The 13,308-nt window shown below is 51.2% G+C and overlaps 1 protein-coding gene across 3 annotated transcripts in view; it reads left to right on the top strand.

The window, feature by feature from the left end:
- Positions 1-13,308, top strand: part of LOC120699519 (carnosine N-methyltransferase-like) — a 35,372-nt gene that overhangs the window by 11,782 nt on the left and 10,282 nt on the right. For all 3 annotated transcript variants that reach the window (XM_039983525.1, XM_039983526.1, XM_039983527.1), the window contains 9 exons: positions 1,674-1,739; positions 2,978-3,022; positions 3,118-3,197; positions 3,678-3,742; positions 3,839-3,905; positions 3,992-4,105; positions 4,492-4,565; positions 12,968-13,065; positions 13,219-13,275. In XM_039983525.1, coding sequence (XP_039839459.1) covers positions 1,674-1,739; positions 2,978-3,022; positions 3,118-3,197; positions 3,678-3,742; positions 3,839-3,905; positions 3,992-4,105; positions 4,492-4,565; positions 12,968-13,065; positions 13,219-13,275 — 666 coding nt within the window. The remainder of the gene's footprint in view (positions 1-1,673; positions 1,740-2,977; positions 3,023-3,117; positions 3,198-3,677; positions 3,743-3,838; positions 3,906-3,991; positions 4,106-4,491; positions 4,566-12,967; positions 13,066-13,218; positions 13,276-13,308) is intronic.

The following is a 13,308-nucleotide window of genomic DNA, read 5'->3' on the forward strand; positions in this document are numbered from 1 at the left end:
GCACTACCAGCTTGGGGACGGCGGTGCGGGCGCCAGAGCTCGGTGCAGGCAGCATGGGGAAGCGACGCGGGTTGGCGCTGGAGCTCGTGGACGGCGGCACGAGTGACAGAGCTTGGTGGGGTATCGGCGCAGGCGTCGGAGCTCGTGGCCAACAGCGAGGCACCGCAGCTCGGCGAGCACGCAAGGCGAGGGAGAGATGGAGAGGAACAATGGAAATGAAAATGTAGGGGCCTCCCTAGCCACCCATGGGAGAAGGGGCCGAAGGGGTAGATCTGGGGTCCTCCCTATTCTAGGGACCCGAGTAGGGACTCTGCTGGATTAGAATTTTTTGCTCTCGGTCCTTATTATTTGAGTAGGGGCTCAAATAGGGACCTTGCTGAAGTTGCTCTAACCCAATAAATTTTATTCTTTTAGCCTGCTCCTAACTCCAACTATGCATTTACAAACTACAAAAGCATTATTTCTAGCATAAGCAAAACTACACAGCAAAAGCCGTCAAACAAGCCATTTCATGGTTCTATCATGTAGAGCATCAAAAAATGAAGCTAACAAAACTGGTTTTGCATTTTTAGCATTTTTTTTCTTAATTTGTTATGCAGTTTACAATTTCAGCCAACAAACAAAAAAAGAAAACAAAATCTACTCTTACCGCGGCGCACTGCAACCCAGCGGGAGGGCGCACGGGACCCGCCCACGACGGGGACGGCGGCGGGCCGGCGTTCCGGCTGCGGCTGTGCAGGAAGGTGAGGGAAAAGGGGCTGGGGAGGTCGAAGAGGGCACGAGGAAGCGCACCGCGTACTCCAATCGGGCGGAGGTAGGTCGGAGAATAGAGCTCGACGTGTGGGGGCAGAGGAGCAGTGGTGACCGGCGGTGGCGGAGTCCGATTTGGCCGGGGAACGGCTCGAACGGGCTCGTGGAGAGGCGGCGCAGGTGGAGGACAATGTTGGGGAGGCTCTCGTGAGGGGAATCAAAGTGGGACGGCGGGGAATGGTTGGCGCGACTCTGCTCGGCTCAGCTCGAACCGAGCCAGAGGAGGAAGAAGGGGAGGGGAAAACGGATAGTGCGCCGCGAGGCATAAGAACGCGCTCACGCGGCGGGCGAGGATCGCCGGACGGCCGACACGTGTAGTTGTCGGTGCTGCGCCGTGTCGCCGGCATGGGCATGAGTACGGCGTCACAGGGGAGCATGTAGAATAGTGGTGTTTCAAATGAATTTGACTCAATTTTGACCATCAAATACTCAAAATTTCATACTAAAACTTGAAATTTGGCCAAAATAAAAGTTGTAAAGGAAGGAAAGATCTACATCTTTGATATTAGACAAAAGTTGATTTGAGTCTTGGATTAGGGAGAAAAACGTGATCAAAACTAGCTAAGGGTAGAGTACACTATGCAAACTGAATTCATGCTAATGACAAGCTTGGGCCTGAGATTAGCAAGTTAAGCATAAAATTAACACAGGGGTGTTATACTGACTAATCCTAAAATTTTAGATAGGATATCACACATCATTTTGCAAACTACTTTTGGCCATCGAGCAGATGAACACTGACCTTTTTCTGTGCATCATGCACTAATTCAGTGACTCCTATTCTAAATCCTTCTAGTATCTTCTGCTCACAGATAATTTGTTCAAATATCTATGGAATATGAATTCCTATTTCATTGTTTTAGGTAACACCACGACATTGCACAAGTTCATTGTTCAAGTTGAATGTTCCTCCAATAGATGTTGACATGGTAAGTGGTGCTATGATTCAATCCATTTTACAGGGAGTGATAATACAATGCTATAAGTGCAATGTTGCTGCTTTTCATTTTGAAATGATTTCCGTTTTATGCCCATGACATTTTAATTGCTGAAACTGCTGTATTTTTGTGATTTCTGTGTGCACTTGTGTGTGAACTTGATGGTTTCCCCATGAGAAAATTGCTATTATAGGATTCGAAACAAGCTGCTGCTAAAATAGAATTCCTAACGTTCGCTTCGCTAAAATAGGTCTCGAAGCATTTGCACTTCGTAATACATGAAATTATCCCCAATCTAATTCATTTGATAATCTAAATACATATTTGGAGGCCTTATAAAACTGATTTGCCCTTAGGCTTAAAAGGCCCTTGCCTGGGCGCCTCGCCGGCTTGCGCAGGGAGGTGGTGACGTTGCCGCACGGCGCCGTGGCCGCGGACGCTCGAGGGCCGGCGGCGGCACCGTGGACGCAGCCGTGGCCGCGCCCGAGGGCCGGCCGCGTCATGATCCTGAAGCAACAACAGCAATGTGAATCAAGTTGCTCGTCATGACGCGCATCGACGCGGCCGGCCACGACAACTAACGAATGGCCCTAGCTAGAGCAGCAGCTAGCGCGCGCCTATCCACACGATCTATCCAGCCGCAGGCGCGGCATCCTGCGTGCGTATGTGTGCACCGCGCCCGGCGAGGCTATACGACACGACGGCCGCCGAGCGAGCGCAAGCCATCACGAAGACCGTGTGAATCAACAACAGCCATGTGAATCAACTTGCTCGTCATGATGCGGCCGGCCCAGAGGCACAGCGCGGCAGCCACGGCCGCGTCCACGGCGCCGCCGCCGTCACGGAGCGCGTCGCGGCTGGCCCTCGAGCACCGCCCTTCGTCCGCGGCCACGGCGCCGTGCGGCAACGTCACCATCTCCCTGCGCAAGCCGGCGAGGCCCCCAGGCAAGGGCCTTTTAAGGCTATGGGCAAAACAGTGATATAAGGCCTCCAAATATGTATTTAGATTATCAAATGAATTAAAATGGGTATAATGTCATGTATTTCGAAGTGAAATGTTTCGTGACCTGTTTTAGCGAAGCTAACGTTAGGAATCCTATTTTAGCGAAGCCTATAATAGCAATTTTCTCTTTCCCCATATATGCAATTGCTCACCAGTTTGCTTGTTGTTTTGGACATTTTCTATTTTTTTGCTGCTTCTATGAGTCATCTTGTTATGTTTCATGCAGGTAAGATGCATCGTAAGAAATATTGTGAGAGATTGGGCTGAGGAGGTAATATTCTGTTCTACTGTAAATAGCTTGAAGCAGAGTTCTTTTCCACTGCACTGATATATACTACTGTTTTTTTTCTATTTATATTGTTCCAGGGTCAAAAGGAACGTGATGAGTGCTACAAGCCCATTCTTGAGGAGCTTAATCATCTTTTTCCTAACCGCAGCAATCAGAGGTAAACCTTCCCCTTGTTGCTTCAATAATTAGGTTCCCTGATCTTTCAGCAGTGGAAACTAACAATGACATATTTTTGTGACATTAATTTTTTAATCTTTGTGTTTGCATGAATTGTGCATCCATGTATGTACATGTTGCTGTTCATTTTTTTACTTGTGGGTGTGCTAGTTTGTTATCAGTAATGACAAAAAAGCTGTTTTTGCTTTCAATCAGGGCCCAGAACCCTGTGAGGTTGTAACTTTGCTGTTTTCAAATTGTCCACTTAATCTAAGCATTATTAGAACAAAAATTTAGCAAAATTCTCCTCACAGGTTGCCTTAATATGTGTTTAATTATGTAGAATATCACCTATACTTACACCTTCTGCTAGCTATGGATGGTCATTGCAAGCCTCTCGACCTAAGAAATAAACAGAAGATACTTTGGTGTTCACTGTTACTCTTGCGTTGTTGATATTTATATCTGTCAAACTTCATAGGCCTCCTTCATGTCTAGTCCCTGGTGCCGGGCTTGGGAGATTGGCGCTGGAGATATCTTCTCTGGGTACGTCAATAAAACTCTTGATAAAAAATTGAGCTAAAATTCTCTGGGAATTGTTGAGATATTTCTTGATGTTTGTATTTTTTTAACCTTGAACAGGTTTTGCAAGCCAGGGGAATGAGTTCTCATATTACATGCTGATTTGTTCAAGTTTCATCCTGAACCAGTATGACGATCTATTAAATATAAGCTATGCGCCAGCTATTCATTGTTCATACTTCATAATGCTAATGATATTTCTTTTCTTACCAGCACCCAAGAGGCTAATGAATGGACTATATATCCTTGGATACACAGTAACTGCAATTCTCTTTCAGACAATGATCAACTTCGGGCTGTTTCATTTCCTGATATTCATCTCTCAAGGTAGCTATTATTCCATTCCTATGTGTATCATATCAGCGTAGCTACTGCCTGCGAACGATAGGTATAGAGTACCTTTGCAGTATGACGTGCTTCCTACTTTCCCTACAGAAATATGACCGTTTGATGTTGAAATATTTGTATTTAGTAGTCAAATGTGCTTTCACATTTTGGATATCTAATTGAACTTCATTTTATCTAAGAGTTCGGGTTGAACATTGGGCATGTTTCAGTCATTTGGCATTATAAATAGTGTAGGTAAAAACCGAGTATTTGCTTGCATTGTTGCCCATATGTCTTGCAAAAAAGAGATATATTGATTTTATTTCTTCTTTTATTTGCATTGATACTCAGCTTACGTATGCTTGAGTGCTCTTTTCTATCAACAGTGCAGGTATCACGGAGGGATTTTCAATGTGTACTGGGGATTTTGTAGAGGTCTACAGTGAGGAAAGCCTAGAATGTAAGATGATCCAATGATAGATACGTTCATTCTGTATGAATATAGATAGTAGACAGCTTGAGTTCAATTTTTTTAAAAAAAAATTAACACACTTTTGTAACCTAACATTCTTTTCATAAAAGGGGTATGTTTCAGAATCAGCATAGCTCTTTGTAATGTAGTACCTGATGCCCAGTGAACACACAAACACTTGCCAAAGGCCGGAGGTCAGCTTGACCTGAGGCCACTTGATTGAATTGGAATGGCAAAAATGAGTTTGGGTTACATTATTGGGGAGGGGGTTGCTGTGCTTTATAGGCAGCAGCTCACCCACTAAAGGCATAAAGCAAAAAGATGCCAAGGCACTTCAACTTGGAAGCCAAGGCAAGTCTAATGCTAAGCTAATGCATAAAGTAAGATACAAATACTAGGCTTATTTAGCTAACAATCTCCCCCTAAGACTAGTGCTGGGTGATCTGCTTCAGTCCGATCTTCTTCCTCATCTCCTGGAACCAGTTCTTGCCCAGAGACTTGGTGAGAATGTCGGCCAGCTGATTAGTAGTGCAAATGTGGTCAGCCTTGATGCTTCCATCTTCCAGACACTCTCTGATGAAGTGATACTTGATCCGGATGTGCTTGCTCCTGTCATGGAAGACTGGATTCTTGGCCAGGGCTAAGGCAGACTTTTGTCCACCTTGAGCTCCACCACATCCACCTTGCTGCCTAGCAGCTCCCCGAGCATCCTGGACAGCCACAGCGCTTGTGTGGTGGCTGAGGCGACGGCGATGTACTCTGCTTCACAGCTCGATAGCGCGACCACCTTCTGTTTGGTCGACTGCTAGCAGACCAAGCAATCACCGAGGAAGAACATGGTCCCGCTGGTCCTCTTGCTTGTGTCGACATCACCGGCGAGGTTGCTGTCGCAGTAGCCGATGAAGCGCATCGCACCGGAGGCACACTTGTAGTGCAGACCGTAGTCCAGCGTCCCCGCCATGTAGCGGAGGATCTGCTTGATGGCCTGCAGGTGCTCCACCATCGGCCTCTCCATGAATCGGCTCACATACCTGACCGCGAACGCCAGGTCCGGCCGGGTGTGAACCAGGTAGCGGAGACTGCCCACCAGCCGGCAATAGTGAGTAGGGTCGACCTCCTCTGCTTCACTGTCGCGATTGAGCTTGAGCTTCTCCTCCATCGGCGTGTGGGCGGGGTTGCAACCCACCATGTCGCCGAGCTCCAGGATCCGCTTGGCATAGTGAGTCTGACGGAGCGTGATGCTGCTGGCGTCCTGGCTCACCTCGATGCCGAGGTAGAAGCTCAACAGCCTGAGGTCGCTCATGTCGAACCTCTATTTCATGACCGCCTTGAACTTCTCCACCTCCTCTGCATCCGTGCCGGCGATGATGAGGTCGTCGATGTAGACCCCGACCAGCAGAACAGCGCGCTCGCTGCCCTGCCGGTACATCGCCGCCTCGTGCGCACTCTGCTGGAAGCCCATCTCCCTGAGCCCGTACAGAGCCTTTCGTAGGCGGTACACCTTGCCTTCTTCTCCGGAAATGGCAAAGTCAGGTGGCTGCTGCACGTACACCTCCTCGTTGAGGTCGCCATTGAGGAAGGCGGACTTCAAGTCCAAGTGGTGCACGCTCCATCCTTCTTGGGCCGCCAGTGCGAGGAGGATACGAACGGACTCCATCCTCGCCACCAGCGTGAATGCGTCGTCGTAGTCGATCCCCTCCTACTAGACGAAGCTCTGCGACACCAACAGTGCCTTGTGCTTGATCACGGCGCCCTTCTCATCCTTCTTGAGCTTGAAGACCCACTTCAGAGGGATTGGGCAGTGGCCGGTTGGCGGATCCATGACCGCCCAAGTCTGGTTCCTCTCCACGGACTCGAGCTCTAGCAGCACCGCCTCGCACCACGCCGAATCGCCTTGCGCTTCCATGTGTGTGGACGGCTTGCCGGTGTGCGTCAGATGCAGCTCCGCGCACACCCGCGGCTCTGCCTCGAGCACGGCTTTGACGACGAGGATGTTGTCGATCCGATGGTATCGGAGAGGCTTGCAGTCGTAGAACGCATCGAGGCGATCCCCGTCATCTTCTAGGGGCGTGGCTGACTCGATTTGAGTCTGCTCGGCCGCTCCCAAGGTCGCTGGAGCATAGGTATCAGGGGTCGGCGTGGACGCGGGTGTCGGCACAGACGCGGGCGTCGGCACGGACGTGAGCATCGGCGCGAGACCGGGGGTCGGCGCTGCCCTAGGCATCGGGGTTGGCACTGACCCAGGGGTCGGCATGCACCTGGGCATCCGCATGGAGGTCGACGTGGACCCCCCCCTCGGGGTCGGCACGGCGCCCGTCGATGCTGCGCTCCCAGTCTCCCCCGGAGCTGGCGAGTTGGAGTCGAAGTTGTCGAAGATGAGCTCCTGCACCACTGACGCAGCATGGGCTGTGCTCCCGCTCCAGTCCTAGCCGCGCGTCTCGTCGAAGATGACATCGTGCGACATGAGCACGCGCCGGGACACCGGGTCATAGACGCAGTAAGCCTTGGCGCCGTCTGTGTACCCGATGAACACCACTGGCCTGCTACGATCATCAAGCTTACGCACCTGGTTCAGCTCCTTGGCGAAGCAGAGGCAGCCGAAGAAGCGTAGGTGCGCCACCGCTGGAGCTCGCCCGTACCAAGCCTCGTAGGGCGTCTTACCCTGCAGGCTCTTGGTCAGCGACCTATTCAGCAGGTGGATGGCCGTGACCACTGCCTCACCCCAGAACATAGCCGGCATGCCTCGCTGCTTGAGCAAGGCCCGCGCCATGGCCACCACGGCCTGGTTCCTCCGCTCCACTACACCATTCTGCTGTGGCGAGTAGGGAGCAAAGTAATGATGTGTGATACCTTCGTCAGCGCAGTAGTCAGCAAAATCCATGGCGGTGAACTCCCGGCCGTTGTCGGTGCGGAGTACACGTAGCTTGCGCCCACAGGCCTTCTCCACCTCCGCCTGAATGCGTTTGATGGCGTCCGCGGTGGCCGCCTTGGTGGTCAGCAGCGACACCCACATGAAGCGTGTGGCATCGTCCACCAGCAACAGGAAGAAATGCCTACTGCCGGGCGTCGCCGGTGTCACTGGACCGCACAGATCGCCATGTACCAGCTCGAGCTGCTTCTGCACGCGGTACTGAGTCGTTGCGGGGAAGGAAGTACACCTCTGCTTGGTGATGACGCAAGTGTCGCAGAGATGGCCGTCATGCTTATTCACTAGCATCTCGTGCACCATGTCCTCCTTGCACAACTTGTGCAGAGCGTCGAAGTGCAGGTGGCCAGAGCGCTCATGCCACAGCCACACTACATCATCCTTGCGGGCGGCGAGGCAGAGCTCCTGACTCTCAGCTTGAGAAGGACGGCGCGGCTTGGCCGTGTTGAACTGGTAGGTGTAGAGGAAGTTGGAACTGCGCAGGACTTTGATCATCAATTGTCCGCGCTGATCCCAAATCCTCGGCACGCCATCCTTGATCCTCACTTCATAGCCGTCCTTGTCCAGATGCCCAAGGCTCATGATGGAGTTCTTGAGCATCGGGATGTAGAAGATGCCGTGCAGCACCCACTGCTCGCCGTTCTTCCCTTCAAATGCGACGGAGCTGACGCCCTGGATGTCCACCTTGGACATGTCGCCAAACCGCATCAAGCTGCACATGTCGCCGTCGAGGTCGATGAAGAGCTCACGACGTCCAATCATGTGGTGGGTTGCGCCGCCGTCGAGGTACCACTCATCGATCTCCTCTTCGACGGCGGTGTTCAGGACGACACGGGCGCATCGCTCGTCGATCTCAATGAGGTGAAGCTCTCCCTTGGAGCCCGGGGGTCGGGCGAGGCGGACCCGCTCCCGTGGGGGTCGGGGATCGGGTGAGCCGGACACCCTCTCGAGGGGGTCGGGGGTCAGTCTCCCCTGCCTCCAGCTCGACGGTGTCGTGCATGAGGAAGAGGCCGGCGTCGATGTCTCCCTCTGCGACGTGTGCCGCGCCATGATTTTGCCGCGACTGGGGCCAATCCTTAGCCCAATGCCCAGTGCGGTTGCAGTTGTTGCAGGTGTCGTCGCGGCCTGCCCTGCGTTCGCCGTCGGCGTCACCTCCCCTATCACTGCGTCCGCCGCTGGGGTTGGTCGCGCCTCCAGTGTGGTCACCCTTGGGCTTGTTCTTCTTGCAGCCGCGGGGACGTCGACGCCGGTCCTGGCCGTCCTTGGACGTGCCGGCATGGTCCCCCTTCTTGCCGGCGGCGCGCCACTGCTCGGAGTACAGCAGCTTGCCCTGCTCTAACTCCAACGCGCGCTGGCAGTCCTCGACCACCTTGAACCGCCCGGCAACATCGTCGATGGAGAGATCCTAGAGGTCGAGAAGGGTTTCGATCGAGAAAACCAACTGCTCGTACCTCTTAGGCATGCACCGAAGAAACTTCTCCACGGCGCATCCCTCGTCAAGATCGGTGTCGCCGTTGCGCACCATCTGATTGTCACACCCGGTTTATGAAGGCAAACCGAATGCATCTCATATGTGCGCCAGGATCAGTTTACACACATATGATTAAACATAAAGTGAATATCACAACTAGTGCAAACGTAAAGAGAGTATTAAAGACTTTATTACAAAACCGAATGTCTTAAACGAATAATTAAACATCTATAGAGTAGCAGCGGAAACTTCTTCAGCACAGGCAGATGACTGGGAGACATACGCCTAGAAATCCTCGAAGTCTTCTGGAAACTCCGGGCAGTTGTTATTACGGTCTGAGCAGCAAGTATGCAAGGGTGAGTACACTTATGGTTGGTACTCAACAAGTGGTAGAAAAACAACTATAATATATGCACGGCTAATTCAAGGAATAGCTGACACGGTTTAACTGCACTCAGCAATTTTAGTTGATCACATTTTATTAGCAAGCATTAACTAGATATAAGTATATACCATTAAACTCATAAGATAAGCATATATGAAGATATACATCATAACCACAAGTAAAAGCATCGATTTAGATCAACTTCAAGTTCAATTATCATGTGAGGGTCCAAGCCGCTCTTGACCGTGAGCACGGCTAACCGGTTAGTTTTAACTCTGCAGAGGTTGTACACTTTCACCACAATCCGCGTAAAAGCTCCGAAGAACTTTAAACCCAACCATGCAAGTGCGGGCCAAGCACCATATCACACTTCCTTAGGTATGACTGCATAGGGACGCTACGAGGCCTTTACAAAGATCCCCTAACCGATGACAACCCGCTAAGGTTTCAAGCCAAAGTGGTCATAACACTGTCCTAATGAGGTGATACCTTACCAAAGGATCATAAAACAATATCAATTGCCCCAAGAGGACTGAGCTATATCCCATCAATGCATCCCCTCTTGCCCTTTCGGTAAGATTGTCACAAGCTAGAGTTTCTAATTAAGCAGCCAAGACCAGAGCCATATAGTAATTGTGGTTGTACTGTTTTCTTGGGTGGTTCTCCATGTTCCAATTAACACATATGATCTTGATTAACAATATTAAACCATCATGAACATGAAGTAACAAGTATAGCATTTGTAATATTATCCACCCATATCCAAGGTAAAGCAACTAGCATAGCTACCCAACATGAAATTAAACCCAAGTTGATCAAGGAATATGGTAAGCAATACTAGGTATGTCCTTAACTCGGTTCCCATCATATTATAGACACATGCACGTACATAAAAGTAAATGTGATAGATTTGGTGATTTAATGGGTCAAAACATGATCAAGGGTCCACTTGCCTTCCTCAAACTGCTGCTGATCCGGTCCTCCGAAGCCTTGATCTTGCTGCTGCTCCTCGAACTGCGGATCGTCTAACGCATCACACACGCACATGCAAGCAAACAAGTACAAACAATAAGAAACAGTACACCAAACAACAAAAACAGTACAAAAAGAGGTTACTAAACTATTCTACTCGTTGCAACGATCGCATGAGCGTAAAGATCATCAAAAACGGATCTAAAACGAGAAAGTTATGGCTAAAACAAGATCTAAGGGCTAAAACGTAAATAAACCTTATACTCAGGGGCTAACTCATGAAAACAGGGACTGATTCGTAAATATTTTTCAACAGCAGTGGACGGCGGGTTAATTTTGGAAAAACAGAGGGGCTTAAGTGCAAAAAGACCATGGTTGACCGGTATCTGATTAGTTGACTGGGATCCGATCTAATTTGAACCGTCCGATTTAGATCTGACGGCTGGAAAGGGCTCGAGGCTGCTGCGGCGGCGCTGGACAGCCGGCGGTGAGCTAAGCGGCGGCGTGCGGCGGCGGGACGGCCGGAGTAGGCCAAAACGGCCATCTGGGCTCCTATTGGCTCGGTTCTTGGACTGGGAGCACGCGCGCGAGCACGCGAACTCGATTAGGGGGTTTGGGAGGGCGCTAGGACAACGGAGCGGGCTAGCGGCGGCGCATGGCAGAGCGGCGGCGGCGCTTGCTCCGACGAGCTAACGCACGCGCGAAGAAGCAAGATAGAGGGAGAAAAGGGATCAAAGAACATCACCACCTTGACGCGATGCTCCTGGAAAACTCGAAGGCGGCGAGGGCGCGACGGAACGGCGGCGCTGCGTTGGATCGAGCTCCGGCGGAACTTCAAAGGCGGCGGCGCGGCTAGGGTTCGCGGAGGCGGCGGATTCGGTTCGATGGGGGTTCAGGGGTCGCGGGGCTTGCTTTTATAGGGGCGGAGCGTGGCCTTGGCGTGCGGGCCACGCCAAGTCGGAGGGGGCGTGCAGCGGCGCTCGGACTCGGGGAGGAGTCCCGGCCCGTCCCGAGCTCGGGGATGACGGGCGGGTCCCCCGCGTCAGAGAGAGAGAAGGGAGGGAAAGGCCGGAGCGGACTGGGCCGCGAGCTGGGCCGGCGCTAGGGAAACGGGCCGCGGGAAAGAAAAGGAAGATGGGCCGGTTTGGGCTGGAAAAGGGCAGGGGGAGAAAAAAAAGAAAACCTTCTCATTTTCTGAAACGGTTTAAAACTCTTTCAATTTAAATTCAAACCCAAGGATTTGAATTTAAATTGACCAACAAGCAAATAAAGATGCAAACCAGCATGAAATGCACACACCTATTTTCCTTATATTTATTTTATGGCTAAATATTTTATTTGATTCCCGACATATGCCCTAAATTCAAGATAAATTAAATGAAACCTTATCGAGCCTACAGTAAACCTAATCAAATTTATTTAGGCTCCTAATTTGAAAATACGGGTGTTACACTGATCCATCAGGTTGGTGAGGCAGACAGCAAAGTCTTCAACTTGCTCGTCAGGGCAAAAGGTGAGACCTTCCCACTCTCCTCGGAGACGCTGGAGCGCGGCGCGGTTAACGCAGTCGTTCCCAACGCGCTTGGCCTCGATCGCCTCCCAGGCAAGCTTGGTCGTGGGCTTATTGGCGATGGTGGCGCCGATCTCCGGCGGGATGGCGGCGCAGATGGCCTCCAGAGCCCGGCGATCCTGCTCGTAATCGACGTCGTCAAACTTGATGGCATCCCAAAGGAAGTGCGCCTGTAGCTTGACCTTCATGAGGAGACTCCACTCGTAGTAGTTCGACCGCGTGAGCATCGGCCACCCGCCCCCGATCTCGCGGTAGATCTGCACGGCCGGCGAACGCCCACGCCGCCCACGACGCCGTGGTGGAGACGGCGATCCGCGGCGGTGGCGGTTCTTCGACTGGTGTGATCCAACGGACTCCGCCTCCTCTTCCGCCTCCTCCGCCTCCTCCTCGCCCGCGATCTCTACTCGCAGAGCAGCAGCGGCTTCCACCGTGGCCTTGGCCACGGCCGCTGCATCCTAGGCTGCCTTCGCCGCTTGGGCAGTGGCTGCCTCGGCGGCCTCGAGACGCGCCTTCTACGCCTGCGCGGCGGCAGCGTCGCCGCCCGCGCCAGGGGCCCGGCGTGCTCTCGAGTTGGAGGTGGACATGGCGGCAGCGGCGGCGGCGGCGGCGGCTGGGGAGGGGAAAGCACTAGAACCCTAGGCTCTTGATACCAATTGATGCCAAATGAACACACAAACACTTGCCAAAGGCCAGAGGTCAGCTTGACCTGAGGCCGCTTGATTGAATTGGAATGGCAAAAATGAGTTTGGGTTACATTATTGGGGAGGGGGTTGCTGTGTTTTATAGGCAGCAGCTCACCCACTAAAGGCATAAAGCAAAAAGATGCCAAGGCCCTTCAACTTGGAAGCTAAGGCAAGTCTAATGCTAAGCTAATGCATAAAGTAAGATAGAAACACTAGGCTTATTTAGCTAACAGTACCATTTGCTACAGCTTTACAACCCTGATTCTAGGATGTACTTCAATGGTTTCACCTTTATTTCTCACTTTTGTCACTTTTATGTTTTGAATCTGTATGATGGAGCAATGCAACTTTAACATTCTTTGCAATACTGTCTATTGTTCCAGCTGCATGGGATGCTGTTGTAACTTGCTTCTTCCTGGATACGGCACACAATATTGTTGAATACATTGAGATCATATCAAAAGTTCTCAAGGATGGTGGGGTGAGTTCTTCCGCTCTAGGAATCATCACGAACTATTTATTTTTTGTAAACCAATTGCAGAGAAGTTCACAGTTCAGTGATTTTTGTAAACTTACCATTGTTAAAGCTGTTCTTCGTCTCATATTTATACTTTGTGTTAATTTCAATCAACAGGTCTGGATAAACTTGGGCCCTCTTCTATACGACTTTGCTGATATGACGCCAGATGATGTAATTAACTAACTTCCATTATGCACAATATAA

This window comes from Panicum virgatum, chromosome 3K, assembly GCF_016808335.1.
Source record: "Panicum virgatum strain AP13 chromosome 3K, P.virgatum_v5, whole genome shotgun sequence".
NCBI classification, from domain to species: Eukaryota; Viridiplantae; Streptophyta; class Magnoliopsida; order Poales; family Poaceae; genus Panicum; species Panicum virgatum.